The 16,784-nt window shown below is 36.9% G+C and overlaps 1 protein-coding gene across 1 annotated transcript; it reads right to left on the bottom strand.

The window, feature by feature from the left end:
• Nucleotides 1-63: 63 nt before the first annotated feature.
• c15h2orf69 (chromosome 15 C2orf69 homolog) lies at nt 64-16,742 on the bottom strand. Its single transcript, XM_041807115.1, has 3 exons — nt 16,185-16,742; nt 7,283-7,521; nt 64-5,241 (listed from the first exon to the last, which is right to left on the bottom strand). The coding sequence occupies exons 1-3, from the start codon at nt 16,464-16,466 to the stop codon at nt 4,764-4,766; spliced, it is 999 nt and encodes a 332-aa protein (XP_041663049.1). The 5' UTR covers nt 16,467-16,742; the 3' UTR covers nt 64-4,763.
• Between the last annotated feature and the right edge of the window lie 42 nt (nt 16,743-16,784).

Raw genomic sequence — 16,784 nt, 5'->3', positions numbered from 1 at the left:
TTGCAAGGTAAATCCAGTCATTTTTATCGTGTGCTTTTTCATCATTTTGGGCTCAAAATGACCAATAAATACATCATGTTTTATTCTGCTCTTAAGATTATTTTATAGTCCCTACATCTTCTCTTCAAAGCCACCAAACCCTGCTGTGACATTAGTTTCACATTGCAGCCAAGGGATTTTCTACTGTCCTGATGTAAAAATCTTCTATTTTTTCCATGCTGTAACTGATTTGATGTGTACTGTCTCAGAGTTTACTTAGAGTTGACAGTCAGACAGATACATAAACAAAACTAACTGAGCCATTAACCTCTATGGTAGTTGGCGAGGTAAAATTCCTATTTTTGTTAATGGTTTTTGGTGCTGTTATTCAGAGCAGCATTATGGCTGTTAATTGAAATTCAAAGGATTTCATCTATCATTTGTGATTCTTTCAATAAATACTTTCAAATATTACAGATAATCTGAGCCTGTTGGTGGTGAAACCAAGCTCTTTTAGTGATAATAAATTTGGTACTGCAAGACATTTTCAGCTGCCAGCTGAACTCTAAATGTACAGCCCATCTATCAGAACCCAAAATATGCAAACAAGACCAACATGTGAATTTCTCTTTGACTTTTTATAGACTCATTTCTCTGTCGTTTTTTCTCTTACATGTACAGAACAGGATTATGAAGTCAACAAACTGAGAAGCAGAGGATTTAAAATAGTGCGTCTACACTCCTCACACTGTGGGTTTTTGTTTTTTAAAACAGCAACATCATGTAAACACAATGGAATGATCGGAAGTTACATTCAGCAGTACAGCCTTCATCAGCGTAGTGCAAAAGCTCAGTAAGGTTACACAGAGATCACACAGAATAACTTACACATGCTGCCACGTTGCCACAAAACAGCAAGGATGCATATTTTTACAATTATACTGCAATGAACCAAGTTTATACAGTTATACTTTATGCTAATGTGTTTCTGACAGCATGAGGAAAAGTTTAACATGAAAACATGAAGATGTATCTTTTAACTTAGGTGCTTCTTTTTACCTAAGTTCTTTAACTAAAATACACTTTTCTGAAAGAGAAGTGCCAATGTTATATTTAAAGTTAATTTGGTGAATTTAAAAGAAAAAAGTAGAATACCTTGCAGTTTGTTATTTCAAAGGTGACATTCAGTCACCGATCACTTAATTAGGTACATGTTCAACTGCTCATTATACAAATATCTAATCAGACAATCAGGATGTTAACTTGAGCAAATTTTGACCATGCCTAAGCTGCTGTCATGTGGTCGGCTGATGAGATATTTGCAATGATAAACAGTTGAACAAGTATACCTAATAAAAAGATCGTAGAGTGCACCGTATAACAAAAGGAGAGCTTCTCAGGATGTAGATAGTGTATGTCTGAGAGGAAAAGTGCCAAAGAAAGCTGTAGTTTAATTCATTTTCTGTTCAAATGCTCCACTAGAGCTCTAAAAAGAGCTGCTGTCCAAATATCACCAGAAATGGTCTGATCTGAAGCTCCAGACCAGCTGCTGAATGAACCTTAAGGTGAGACAACCAGAGCTGTTACTCTCAGTGAAATGATTCATTGTCATATATAAAGTTTTATCAGCCTTTCACATTGAAGATTTTCAGTCTCCTTAATCTGTGTTTTAAGGGCAGTTAAGTCTCTGTGTAGCAACAGAACAAGACTTCAGACTTCATGTCCTGATAATATTTTCCATATTTATCTGATGTATCTTGGGCCGACCCATTAAAGGTGCAATCAAGGAAACAATGGGCTGATCTGAAGTGAAGTTCCTCTGTCCACTGCTTCTTTTTTAAAGAGCATCAATGGAAATTTTAGATTAAAAATTGCTTCAGAACAATCTACTTTGGGAATTGCATGTTAGTACTTCATGTATTTGGCTTCAATAACCAGCTACAAAAATTTGAATACAATCAAGACTCTCCTCTGAGAAACAGGAAGTTTACACATTCAGGTGTCTTAAAGTCGCTCCTACAAGTGCAGGTATAAGGAGAAATAAGCTTTAGCCAAACAAACATGAAGTAAAACAAAAAAATCACAGAAATCTACAATTAAACTAAATCACAATTACTAATAATTGTACACATTTTATAGATTCCTTTTAAGTGCAACCTAACTTAAACAATATGAATCACTCATGTTTCTAAATCAACAACTCCCTAGCAACTAAAAGTTTCTAAAAGGAGACAAAATTAAAGTTTAAGGAGTGAATCAAATGTAAAAGTTTAAAGAAAGAGAAGGGAAAAGTATATTCATACATAATGGGGTCTTACTCAGAGCCAACAGGGTTCAAAACAATGTTCCCCTCATGGTCCTAACCCACGTCTTAGAGTGTCCTCTACTGGGTTGAAAAGTCAAATCTACTCCCAGGAGACTGTCCATCAATCATTGGTTACATCAGATGTTTTAAGCTTCATACATGCAACATGCAAGTAACTGTAAGGCTGTGGTCATGTCTGCACGCCCCATTAACAGAGGCTGCGGTCCTCAAAGCAAATGCTCCGTTCCCACATGTCATTACCCACTCTCTATCTCTTCCAAGTCTTAAACCCTTCAGCTTTAAAGTAAATGTTCATACTATCTAAATAAAGCCAAAAAGTGCCCCAAAATAAATATTTTAAAAATGTGCTGATAAAAGAAACTTTTACCTAAAAGGTCAACAAGAACATCCTTGTTGACTTGCTTGCTAACAAAACATTTGCTTACTATTATTGATAATCTTACAAAATAGACTGTCCTGTCACTAAAAAATCCTCATTATTGAAGAAAAAAATCTTAAAAAGCTTTAAAGAAGAGCTTCTTTTCTTTCATATCATCCCTACAACATTCCAAGACAAAACATGGCTGCTTCTGGCAAAAGCAGCCGAGTTGTGTTTACTCCAGGGTTGTCATAGTAACAACTTTTAAACTTCAATATGAGTCAAGTTAAAGCCATGATGCCTGTGTTGTAAAGCTGAACGATACTGGACAAAACTGACGTTGGCTAATTTTTCTTTCTGTGATATACACTGTGATTTTTTTTTTTCTTTTTTTTACATATAGAAAAGGAAATTAAACCTGATAATTGCTCTGACTTTTTATGTACATTGATTAAATTAAAAGTCAAACAACTATTGACTCGATTTTTCTTATTTGGGTCTTGAAATAATTTAGATTTCAAATTTCACACACTGGGTCAGCCCTCTGACAGCAGCGTTGATACACACACATGAAGGTCGATGAAAAGTGTAGTCCAGTTTGTTATAAACTTGTTGCTTGATATTGTGTTACTTTGCCATTCAGTTAAGTTTAGTCTACATTACTAGCTCTGTCAGTGTACCTATTGTTAAACTATGACCGTGACACTGCAGCACACACCTAGAACTTCAAAATAATGTATGGACACGTCTTGCAAATTATGGACCGTATATAAACAAGAACCAGGATGGCATCCTGCTTATAGTAGGGACAACCAGACCATTGAAGCAACAACGGCCTGATTCAGACTGCTGCAACTTTCACCAGCAACAATCTTTAACAGTCTTGTTGCGTCACAACTCTTTGGTCTGAACTGGGCTTTAGTCTGCCTCAAGAGTCATACCAGTGTATCTGTGACACTGCAGTGCTAGCCTATATGTTTTTACACGTAGACTAATTATGAACTGCTCTCTGACTGATAATAATGATACGAGACAGACTTTTATCACAGACTAGTCGTGAAAATAAGAAAACTTCAGGTTTTGGATTGCATGACACGCTTCAGGTCATAGGACTGACATTGCACATCCTGCAATGTGACAAGTGTGCATTTGCCCATTGACATTGTTGTTGTAAAACATTGTATCGTTCAGCCCTACTGTTTTCATACCATGGCAAGAAAAAAAAAAATCCTAGCAACCCAATACTGGGTACCTTCTTGTCTTTAATTGTCAAAAAGACAAATACACACTGGCTGATTCAGAGAAGTGTCACCTCATCTGATCTCTTTTTGTGTTTTTTAAGGAGTATAAATGTAACTTCAGCTTTAGGTTAAAACATGACTGAAGATCTGGGGCGCAGATGGCCTAGTGGTTAGGTCGTGCCCCATGTACACGGACAGCCAGGTTCAAGTCTTGCCGGTGGCTCTTTCACCGTCTGTCATTCCTAACTCTCTGGCTCTATCCACTGTCCTATTTATCTCTATTAAATGCAAAAAAAAAAAAGAAAATCAAAAGAAATATTTTAAAATATACATATATGATTGAAGATCTGAATATTTTTTAGAGCTTTGGTATCTTTCCTTACTATCTATAAAACAACAGAGATTATTTTAAAACACATGCTAGGCACCAAAGCATCTAAAACTTTGAAAACTTTAGTTTACACTACTTCATTTTGAATGCATTGTGGAAATTTTCTTCTGCATATTTTTTTGGAGTGTTTTTGATGAATGAAAAACTCTCTGTTAGAGGGTTAGAGGACCATTATATATTAACTCTAAAATGAAAAGTTGCATCATAGCCACAGGAGCACTCTTTAACAGAGGGGTAGGGCCAGTTTGGGGGACTGGGATGCAGCACGTTACCAGGGAATCACTGAAGCTGGGATCAAGTGCACGTTAGTTTTAGAAAGTACAACAAACCAGCATCCATCCATCACTCTGAGCCCTCAGATCACCGAAAAATGAGGTAACAGCAGCAAATAAGACACTCCATCTCTTATAAATAACCCAAAGCGCTCAGAGAAGTTCAGATAATCGCTCAGACTCGTGTTAACAGAGCTCAGAAGTCCAGGATGACCCTAAAGTGGTTCTCGATGCAGGGGGGCTCATCTTCAAAGTGCAGCTTCTTACTGGGACACGCCCCAAACTCCTCCAGGGTCTTAATGAAGAGTGCGTGCTCGCGGCCCACCCAGGCTCTCATGGGATCACACACCTCATAGGGGGTCACATGGGCGTGGATCGACACCCCGCTGGACGCCAGTTCCTTCAGCACCTGTTTGTCTGTCACCCAGGTCTCACTGCCTCCTGGGTGCCCCCCGTCCAGCCAGAACATGTCTGTGATCCGTTTAACAAAGTGGGACACCTGTGGGTCTGCGCGGGCCCCAGGCAGCTCATACACCAGCTGGTTCAGAACCACGCAGCCTTTACTGAAGCCCACAAGGATGAGGGAGAAGCCTGAGGGGATGCTGTCAGCACCTCCCTGTGGCTGCAGGGGGTGTGGGAGGTCGGCTCGCTCCATGCCGTGGCTCAGCAGGGCTCTGAGGGAAGAAATAATGGTCACAGTCAGCGAGGTCAACGACTGAACTGATTTTTATCAATTTTATGTCTGTCGTCATAATGAACAAAAAACATATAGTTTACCAGAAGACCTGCAAGCTAAAGCAAAAAAATATAGAATAATATTAACACTGTTGTTCAGTTTTTCACTAAAAATCTGAAGAGTGCATAATGCTAAAACAGTTTGAAGTCTTTCTGTTGTTCTTTCTGCTTTACACAATACTTGACTTTAGAACAGGTCCCTGTAGATCCATACAAGTTAAGAAAAGATTTTAAATCACCAAATTGGCCGAATTAATCTGAGGGTGGGGACATCTTACTAGTGTAAATGAAATAAGTGCTAATAACATGACACGCACATTTTTTCAATTCAATTGTGCAGCTCTATTTATAATAAGGCCTTTAACATGTAATAAACACCCATAAAATTTGGGTGATTTTCAGCATAAACCATAAACACAACTTCTCCTTTGTGATAATCAGATTTCTAATATGAAAGACAAAACATTAATGCAGCCACACACAGAGGATAGCCAGGGGCCAGAGCTGATATGTTGTCAGGCTGTCCATCTGTCCATCCAGGTCATGTTTGTAAACCTATATATCTCAAGAGTGCTTCAAGGGGTTTTCAAACTTGGCGAGAAAAAAAAAAGTCAATCTAATCATTCACTCTAAACCTTTTCATAGGAAGTATTTTTACTTGAATTGTTGGTCAAAGTGCTAACTTATCCAGTTAAAGAAATAAACATTAAAATACAGAAATAATCAGTATTCTCCTGATGGTCACGTTTGCTCTTAAGTCACATGGAGACGTCAGCATTTCTTTCACTTATTCAGCAGATATGAGCTTATCAGACCCTGAGTGTTACTGTAAACACACTACACAGTGCACTTTTAAAGACAAGCTTATAATAAAATACTTCGTAAATCTAATGTATTTAATAAAAGCAAAACTTCATTTGAGTAATCATGTGAATGTTTTTTTTTTCTAGAAGAAAAGAAAATTGATATAAATTGTATACTGGGTTCAGTGTGAAAAAATCTGAGATTTTTATAGGTCATATTACCCAGTTTTAATTTCCACTCTGACTCAAGGATAAAGTGATTAAATTTTACAGGCACAAGGTCAAGAGATATGTAAAACCACCAAGCAGCAATTATAGTTTTAATAACAAAACATGGAAATTATGCAATTCATTTCAAAGAAGAAGTGATGAGTGTGAAATGATGACTTTAGTTCAACACCTTCATTTTCTCAGTCAGTGGTTATAAGAGTCAGTTTTTCAGCTAATTTATGTTTTTATTTAATCTTGTCTCGCCCATTGTGACCCTTTAAAAACCTGCCTAAATCAGAAAATCAATTATCTTTCTGCTGCTCATCACAAATGTAACAACACAGTCCTATAGTATGAGCAAACCTGCACTTACACTCAAAGAATAACAACCTGATTCAAAGTTTGACAGATTACTTTGGCTTGAATTAAAGCACAAAGTGATCTAAAACCCTGTGTGATACGTCAAATCTTTAAAAGTCATCAAGTATGTAAGCTCTCTGCAGTCCAGTTTTAGTGCTGAAGGTATTTAATTTCACTTTTTTGAGGGGCAATGTACTGTTGAACAGTGTGTAACTCTAAACAGTGCAAACAAAGACCATTAGATCTTGTAAACACAGTTTCAATTTGACAAATTTTGTTTCTTGTACATGACCAACTCTATGATCTTGAGAATTTTGATTTTTCTCAGAAATTTACTGCTAATATGTTTTGCTATTTTTCACCAATAAAGTCAATAAGAAGGGCAATAAAGGCAAAAAAAAGTTTCTTTTCTTTCCTTTTTCATTTTTCACAGTCAGAACAGCCCTAACACATATGTATACTTACTTGATAAAAAGTATAGTCATAACATTAATTCTGACAATTATATAGACATTACATTGATATTACCTTCAATTTCCCACAAGGTTAATAAGCTATCTATCATAGTGACTTGACTGTTCAAAAATTAAGACTTTAAAAATCAAACCTTAGGTGGAGAAACGCTCCAAACTTAGCAGAATACGGCGAGTGCTCAGGCGCTCCAAACATGTTGCTCTCAACAAAATTGTGGTAGCAGCTGAACTTGTGGAGGTACATGCGGGAGGCTCGGACCACCCAAACGTGGCAGTCGGGGAAGCGTCGGCCCAACGTGAGAGCAACCTGCTCCAGACTCCAGCGGAGCCACTGAGATCCCTCTGGCTGCAGAGCCATCTCCTCCTGGAAGTTCTGCACAAACAGTAAACACAGAAATTTCAAAGCTTCAGTAAACAGATGAAACACTGGAACAACTGTAAAATACAATGGTTGCTCATTATAACTCTGTTTCTGTTTGTGTCTGGGAGTTACAGGTGCATACATCGTTATACTTAATTGCACACAAAATTGCCCCTAGGGGAAAAGATATAGCTTCCAATCCAAGGAGGAAAATATAGACCAATTTGAAAATACTAATCTCAATTATCACTCAAATTCCAGCTGAACCAACTAAATATAAACTTTAATACGACCACCGCTGCTTCTTTCTTTCACTAACAGAAGTGCTGGTTTGGACATGTGACTGAATATCTGTATTTAGTTCATAATCTACAGTAGATTTTGACATTATCAATCACTACAATAACAGAGATTGTACTGTTTGAAATGCATGGTATTAAAATAGTAAAAATATATTGAATATTTAGACAATTATTTGCAAGACAACATTAAAAGGCCATGAAAGGTACCATGAGTTACATGTAGACCCATAAAACATGACTCTTGTAAGGTTTTATACTTTAATAACTTGACAATCAACTGAGATGCAGGATATTTTTTCCTAGGGTTCAGTTTTAATAGTTCTTTGCCTAAGGAAGGTTCTAACTGACCACCAAAAATTATTTAGATGTACTATGTTTTATCAGCGAGTTAATCAACCAAAAACTGTGACTGAACTTCTTTTTGTCCAAAATTATTAAGATAAAGTCATGAATATTCAAAATGTGAGGGCTAGACTTTTCTAAATCATTTTTAAAAGGTGACTGGACATTCTTTCTGTCCCATTCATTAGGGCTAATCAGAAAGACACTAGAAAATAAGGTAGTAGGCATGCACAGCTCTGGTAGTAACATGAGCTCGACAGGCAGGCGCTGTTGTAATTTACTTTCAGAGGAACTTGGTGGATAAAGCTCATGCTGTTTTAGTAAAGAAATGAGGTCCAGTTTTGATAGAACTGCCTCTGTAGCTACATCAGAGTTTAACCCTACAACAGCAACCATCATATTTACAAGCTTAAAGTACAACTAAACCCCTCCTATAACTATCGCAAAAGCTGGAGCAGGTTGGGAGAAAAGCGAAAACATCTTTCCTGTCATTAAAAGCTTCAGTGCTTTTCTTCTCTCTCTATTTGATAATTAAATGTTGTCCAGTTCTGGTAACAGTGCTGCTATGCCATAGCTACATCTATGCTAAATGTTACTCCAGTTGCAGCCATTGCTATCTGCTTCCAGTCTATCTAAACCCTAACTGTTCCTCAAAATTGGTCAGGGTCATTTTCAGACCTGGCACAATCATTTCAGACTGGAGCTTTGCAAGACAGACTTCCCTGATGACAGACGTGGAATCTAGCCAATCCATCTGCTTTACAAGGTTAAAATCATTTTTCATCTCCACCTAGACTGCAGATATTAAGTTTTGGCTCCATTTCATTTATTTCTTTTACCCCACAATGTTGAGCATCCCCATTAGCCCTTGAAGCAGAAAAATAAATGATAGTGGCAAAACCTTCCTCCAGGAAATAGCATTACCTTGCAAGTTCCTGATATGTCTAGTAGTTGTCAACAGAATTTATGAAAAACCTATAAGACAATACTGGACATTTCTAATATGAGTGATTTTTTTCAAATGTTTGTTTGAAATCAAAAGGACCATGATACACTTTAACAACATTAAATTATGATTTCAGTAAATTTAAAATCTTATTTATAAAAAACTACAGGCATTTGTGAATCAATTGCCAATCCACTTGCTGATGATTTGCAAGGCGCTGTGGGAGATTTCCAATAATACTAAGCTTGGAGTGTGCCTCTAGAAGATTTCAGTTTAAAGAGCCAAGTATCTGACCCTTTCAAAGTCATGTGAACATGTAACCTCGGGATAGGACTACATGTAGGGGTGAAGGGTGTACTGGGATTGATCCTTAGATTTATGAAATCTTCCAAGTGCATTCACCTTTCTCAAATCGTATTTTTAGAACGTTTTCTGTATATATCTGTGTGAAAAACAAGCACATGATGGGCTAGAAATACCTCAATGCAGTCTGACTTCTTCTGCCTCCATCAGTTGCCCCCTGCTGTTAATTAGAAACGGCACTTCTAATTGGATTTCCTTTTGAAACATGCAGTTATGTCCACTTGTTGTATACAGTCTTGTCTTTAGCATAAACGTCTCCAGCTGGTAGGGAGGAGGAGGTGCCCTGGCAGTGCTACTGGGCCTTTAAAAGCTTTAATTTAAACCCACACACATCAGTCCATCTTTGACACAATGAATTAGTTCCATCAGCAGCATCTTCTCAATGTGCTGTCAGACTGTGTGGTCCTCAACACAATGACCTCATTCATTTTATTTACATGGAGACATCAGTGTGACAGCATCCTGTGCATACGAACGACGGCTGGCAAACACCAGCGGCCTGTGGGAATATTAACACTTGCTTGGAAAGTTGCCTAATGAATTGCAGACAAGGACAATGAAGAGATGGATAGGAAACTAGAAACTGTTTAATAAATGAGGTCAGTTAGAAGGCAAAACAAATGGGTGACGTCTTATCGTCTTTAACCCCTCCATTTTTTTCTACACTTGATTAGTGAGCCACCCTTACACACAGCGTACTAAAAAAAGAAACAAAAAGCCTATAAGACAGCCTGGCATAATCTTCAGCATAATCTGCAGCTGCACCAATTAAAGAGACACACTTTCAAGAAAAGCACACATGTTCAAACCACCATGCACCATCCCATCAACAACACTCTTTACTTTTAAATGTAGCCCCTTTAAAAAAAAAAAAAAAAAACTTTCAGCAGAGGGTGTCCGTAAAGGGGATCTCCTCTCATGCACACATCAGAGATGATGGTTGAATGCAAGTTGCCATGATGCCTGAGCAGCGATGGGGGAGGGGGTTCATTGGCTCATATGTAAATGTCACTATGTATGTGGGTTAAAAAGTGACAGACCTAAATATGAATGCAGCATGACTAACTACTGAAATAAAATCAAATGCAGTAAGAGTTTCATGAGTGTACTCTTATATTTACAGAGCTAGTTTGACCTAAGGATGAATATGGGGAAAACTGGAAGATGACAAGCCTCCATTAGTGTAGTGGCAGGTTTGAATGAAAGCTGAGCAAAGAAGTGAACATTTTTACATTTTTAAGATTTTTCTTTGTAAGTTCACTTTTGAAAACAAGGTGAAGAACACCTGGAACAACCTATGGAGTTTTCAGCTGCTCAAAAGCCATGATGAACTTTAAGTTTGTATAAATATCGTTTTGACAGATAAAAAACATATCCTGATGTTTGCAGTAGGGCTGGGAAATTAATAGAAAATTAGATTTAATCACAATATGGCTAGCTGCAATTTTCAGATCGCAGAAGCTGCAGTATTTCTTTAACTTGAAATGGGTCAAAATACCAGTTTAATAAATCAATTTTTTTGTAGCAGCAGAGATTTTATGCGCATTATGCAAAGATTCAAGTGTCAGTTTCTTTATAATGGTTTACAAAAACCCTCCTTTTTGTGCTTTATGTATGTTTTTCTCAATCAAAATGAGTCACATAAAAATGATAACGCCCTTTAAGCAAATAACATCACATTTGCAACATGAGCAAAAATAGTTCATTCTATCTAAAACTGATGAAGGCTAGCATACCTCATACCCCAGCAATCAGCTGGTAGCCAGCCTCACCTCCCCCACCCCAGCTGCCTCCTTTATAGCTTAAAGCTTGTTGCATCCTCGTATTCAGATTCATGCTACTATGGACTAATTGCTTCTGAAATAATTTCACAGTTTTCAATACACATCTTATTTATGGAATTATTTATTGCATACATATAATAATAAATACACAAGGTTAACCCAAGAATAATCACATATTAAATTGCAATCACAATATTTGGGGAAAAAAAATTGCAATTCGATTACTTTTGCAAATCGTTCAGCCCTAGTTTGCAGCTGCACATAGCAGCAGCCGTTATAAAATGGCCTTAAATATTGTCAGAATGTATAACTGTACGATCAGGTACCAGACTGTCTACTTCCCAACTCTCAGCTCCGCTTGACTCCGCCTCTCTTTGCACAAGAGACACTTGGTGTTTTTTTTTTTTTTTTTTTTACAAGAAAAGGGCATGTTTATACCACTATCTGTATCAGCTAAAATGAATTTGGTAAAATCACTGTAATGGCAAAAATCTACTATGGTTCATCCCTAGTAGATTCACTTGCAAGATTTCATGCTATTTTACAAGACTTCTGCCAGAGCACTGCAAGATTCTAAAAGTTCCCCAGGATTAAGGATTTGTTTTTAAATCTGCAAAGAAACATGCACATCCTGGGGCTTTGATACTGCACAAGGTATAATGGGAGTACTGAAAATACCGAATTAATTATCATTATCCAAATGTTGTCCTGTCTCCTTGAGTTTTCATTGCAAAGTTCAGCTTGAAGCCAAACAGTTCAAAAAGGAAACTGTGAGTTGTACCTGTGTGCAACACTGAGCTTTGACTTAAGAGAGAGAAATCCCAAGACTAACCACTGAAAGAAACATTCTGGTTTGTTGATGAAGGCACATAAAATAAAAATAAACTAAACTTGATATCAATGTAGCTCAGAGCAGCTAAATGCAAGAGGTCAAATGTCTGCTGTCATGTTTTGATATTTATTCAGACTGCTGTTAGCGTCTATTTGATTTTATACTTTTCATTTTCAAGAATAACAGCATAAATGTAGGTGACTTGATGTAAAATGTAAATGGATGATTTTTTTAAAGCATGAAAGTCTTCAGTGAGCTTATAAACTTTGCTGACACACATAAAGTGTCACATGCTGCTCGTAACCTATAAAACCTATAAAAGCATTTTACATCTGCACAGAAACATGAGCATTACCCCCAACATGTGACGTTGCATTTAGCACTAACTTTGGTGAGCTGTGAAATATTTAGGGCACACATTGCATAGCCTTTAAGTTACTTTAAAGCCAAACACCAGTGTATATCTAAATTAAAAACAGTTCTCAGTGATTGAGCCTCTAGGTAAAGCTTTAACATTTAATCAAAAAAAAAAAACATAGCTTCTTTTGCATTGGTAGAGACTATAAGCTAAATTATGCTGGTAGCATTTTTAGAATTTATAAAACCTAAAACTAATATCTAAAAAACACTGGCAATAAAATTTTGATACAAAAAAGTGCTACCTGTCCCTATGAGATATGATAACTGTTTTACCACTGAAGATATCAAACCTGGCACCTTAAATTCTGTTCCCTTACAATCATTAACATGTTGGCTAATAATATCATTCCAATTATTTAAAAATGCAATCCTTATATCAGTTATATATCAGTTATAAAACTCTACAAATTATAATTTTACTGATTAAAGCCCTATTTGACGCGTTGCAATGTCATCTGTAACCTTTCATCAATTATTTTTATATATAAATTTGTCTCTGCTTGAAATGCTGACTGTGGATATTGTCAATAACGATGAACACAATACACCAGGCGATTGGCTGTAAAAATCAGCCTTTAGGAGGAGATTTAAACAAGACCAATAGACCTTTATCAACTGAAGTCATGTCTTCATTTATCTTCATTTCCTTCAAACTGAAAGTGTCTTAAGAATTACGCTTGTTTCCTTGGTCATCCTTAAATTTTGAAGTTGGTTTTAGAGAGTTTAGGTCTGAACTAGGGCTGAATGATTTGGGAAAACAATCTGATTGCAATTTTATTTCCAATATTGCAACTATGATTTAATAGGAATCATTTTTTAAGTTCCTCATCTTATGGATTTTTCAACAAGCACAAGTAATAAATCACTGTACATTAGAAACTACACAATACTGATAGATAAAACATAAACTATTCATCTCTGTAGGCCAGGCCTATATGTTAGTATAAATTAGATGATGTGTGAATAAATGTGAATGACATGTTTTTAGTTATCTACTTCAGTCACAGTAGTAAATAGAGTGATAAGTTTAACTTGCAGCCTTGCAAGCAATCTTCATAACAACATAGCATAGGTCTGCCACACAAGTGTGGTGTAAACATCGATCTGAAAGTCAGTAACAACTAGGGCTAAACGATATAAACAGTATATCTAATTGCGATTAATTTGAATCAATTTGCAAATTCAATACGAATTGCTGTATCGAAGGAAATTATCTTTTTGTCATTTTAATTTATAATAACAAGAATATCTACAAAATTAAGGAATGTAGGATTTATTGCAAACTAATCTCAAAGAAAATGACACTAGAATGTTTGCATGATGTGTAGGGCATAACATCTCTGCTGCAAAAAAAAATATTGAACTTTTCTTTTGACAAACACTTCATGGTAAAGAAATATTGCAACGTCTGCTATTTGATAATTACAGTAGATATTGCAATTTAATATTGATTTTGATTAATTTCCCAGCCTTTTTTTGAACTACATTTATCTATCAGTATTGATATTGTTATTGGCTAAAATGAATTTGTAAATATAGGCAATATGATATCAGCAAAAATTCTACATTGTGTATCCCTGATTTATATTTAAACAAGTAGATGACAAGTAGGATTTTAAAATAAATTAGTAAATATTTAAATCCATTTAAATAATACAATCTATTATTTTAATAACTGACAATATAGATACAGGTGCAGCTCAAAAAGTGAGAATAGCATGTAAAAGTTCATGTTTTTCTGCGATTTAATTCAGAAAGTTAAATTTACATTTATTCTGGATTCATCTCATACAAAGTAAAACATTTCAAGACTTTTTTGTTTTAATCTTGATAATTACTGCTTACAACTGTTAAAAATTAAAAAAAAAAAATCTCAAAATATGACAATACTGTGGAAAAGTCTAATTTTTAAAGGTTTTTTTAGGCTTTATTCTCTCACTCTGGTTCAGTTCACAAAAATGCAATCACAGGGAGGACTGCTGACTTAACTCTTGTCCAGAAGACAGTCACTGAGACGTAACCAACAGAAGGTCACTGCTGAAAAAGCAGGCCATTCTCAGAGGCTGTATCAAAGCACATTTATAGAAAGTTGACTGGAAGGGAAAGGTGTGGTAAGAAAAAAGCACAAGCAACATGAAGAAGCTCAACCTTCAGTCAAACAAAGCAGATTCAAGAACTTAGGGGAGCTTCATGAGTGGACACAGGCTAGAGTCAGTGGATCAAGCACCACCACACACACACAGGTCCAGGAAATTGGCCACAAGCGTCATGTTGTTAGTGTCAAGTCACTCCTGAACCACAGAAGTCATATGCATCTCACCTGGGCTAAGGAGAAAAACACTGGACTGTTGCTCAGTAGTCCAAAGTCCTGTTTTCAGATTAAACTAAATTTTAAATTTAATTTGCAGATCAAGAGAAGATTGGAAATGCACAGAATCCAAGCTGCTTGAAGTCCAGTGTTTTCAGTTTACAGTCAGTGATGGTTTGGGGTGTCATGTCATCTGCTGCTGTTGGTCCACTGTGCTTTATCAAGTCCAGAGTCAACGCTGTCAGCCATCTACCAGGACATTCTAGAGACTTTCATGCTTCCATGTGCCGAGAAGCTTTATGGAAATAGTGATTTCCTTTTCCAACAGGACTTGACACCTGCAAACAATGATGCAAGAACTACCAGAAACTGGTATGCTGGCCAGGGTATTACTGTGTTTGATTGACCAGCCAACTGGTCTGACCTGAACCACAAAGAGAATCTCTGAGGAAATGTCGAGAGGAAGATGAAAGACATGAGACTCAACAATACAGACGAGCTAAAGGCTGCAATCAGAGCAACCCGGGCTCCATATCACCCCAGCAGTGCCACAGGCTGATCGGCTCCATGCAAAGTCACATAGATGCAGTAGTTTGTGTAAAAGCAGCTCCAACCATGCATAAATGTGCAGAATTCTCCAATGGTTGACATTTGTGTATTACACACACTTTTTTGGAGTCATGTTTTGTGATATTCTAACATTTCAAGACAGTGGATTTTTAATTTTTGTGAGCTGTAAGCTGTACTCATCAAGATTAAAACAAAAGTCCTGAAATATTTCAATGTGTATGAGAGAATATAACGAAGTCTCGTGGATCTAAATCACAACAAATGAACTTTTGATGACATTTAATTTTTGAGATGCACCTGTCATTACAAAACATATCAGATGTTTTAATAAAGAAAAACCTCTGTTTAATGAAACAGGTGAGTAATAAATCAATTACGTCATCAAAAAATGCAGGGGAACACTTCCTCAGTGGCTAAATTGCAAAAATAAATTGTTTATTTGTGCACTTAAGACAAGGTGTAGAAATTTTCCTTACATTTTTTGTGTTAAAAACATTAACTAACGAAGTGGTGCGCTTAGGTTTCTTTTTTCTTAAGTACATATATTTATTGTTTTTAAACCAGTTTCATATCTTAGCTTAAAGTTCAGGTATTATGACATCTAATTGACAGACTTCCCAATAAGCAGCTTTGTCATTCTCTTTGTTCACCGTGGGATCATCACATAACTTGGGAATTGTTGAACTAAATTATTACTAGAAACCCTTATTAGAAAACTTTGTCATTCAGCAAGCACAGTTAACACCTTTCTATTAGCCCCTTTGACATCAACAAAACACTGACAGTTCACATCCTCCATCACACCCACCTGAATGTCACCGTGGAAAAACACCACATGCTTGTTGTTGCTCTTCTCCTTTGCAGTATGGTTGTCTGTTTCAGGCCGGAGAAGCAGCAGGTCATTCACTCGGTTCGGGTGTCGTCCAGGTACAGCAGGAAGCCTCTGGAGCCTCCGCTGCGGGCTCCCGGTGCGTGCATCCGGGTTGGCTGATGCATGCAGCTCGGAGGATGTCGTCGCTGCCACAGAAGTCATCGTTTTGGCCACAGATAAGAGAGTGAAGCCCACCGCAACTGCTCGAGCAGCTAGCATGGACTTTAAAACAATAAAATGACAGGGCCTTTGCTTCTAAACGCAGATAAGTTGCTCCATGCTGCTGCTGTCAACTAGCTAACAACTATGCTAGTTAAACGGCATCATGCTATCTGCAGCTAACGGCTAACTAACGTCGAAACAAGAGCCTGTTTATCACTTTATAGCTAAAATACTTATCATGGCTCATTTTGTGCTTCCAGTCGATACTCTCATTTTAGCAGCGTCATTACAAACTCTATGCTGTAATTTAACTCTAGCAGTTCTGGTTGTGGTCACGAAGAGGCGCTGTTCATCAAAAACCAACCTTGCAGGGAG

This window comes from Cheilinus undulatus, linkage group 15 (assembly GCF_018320785.1).
Source record: "Cheilinus undulatus linkage group 15, ASM1832078v1, whole genome shotgun sequence".
Taxonomy (NCBI): Eukaryota; Metazoa; Chordata; class Actinopteri; order Labriformes; family Labridae; genus Cheilinus; species Cheilinus undulatus.
Note: the sequence above shows the minus strand (reverse complement) of the source record. Positions and strands in the feature narration are given on the sequence as shown.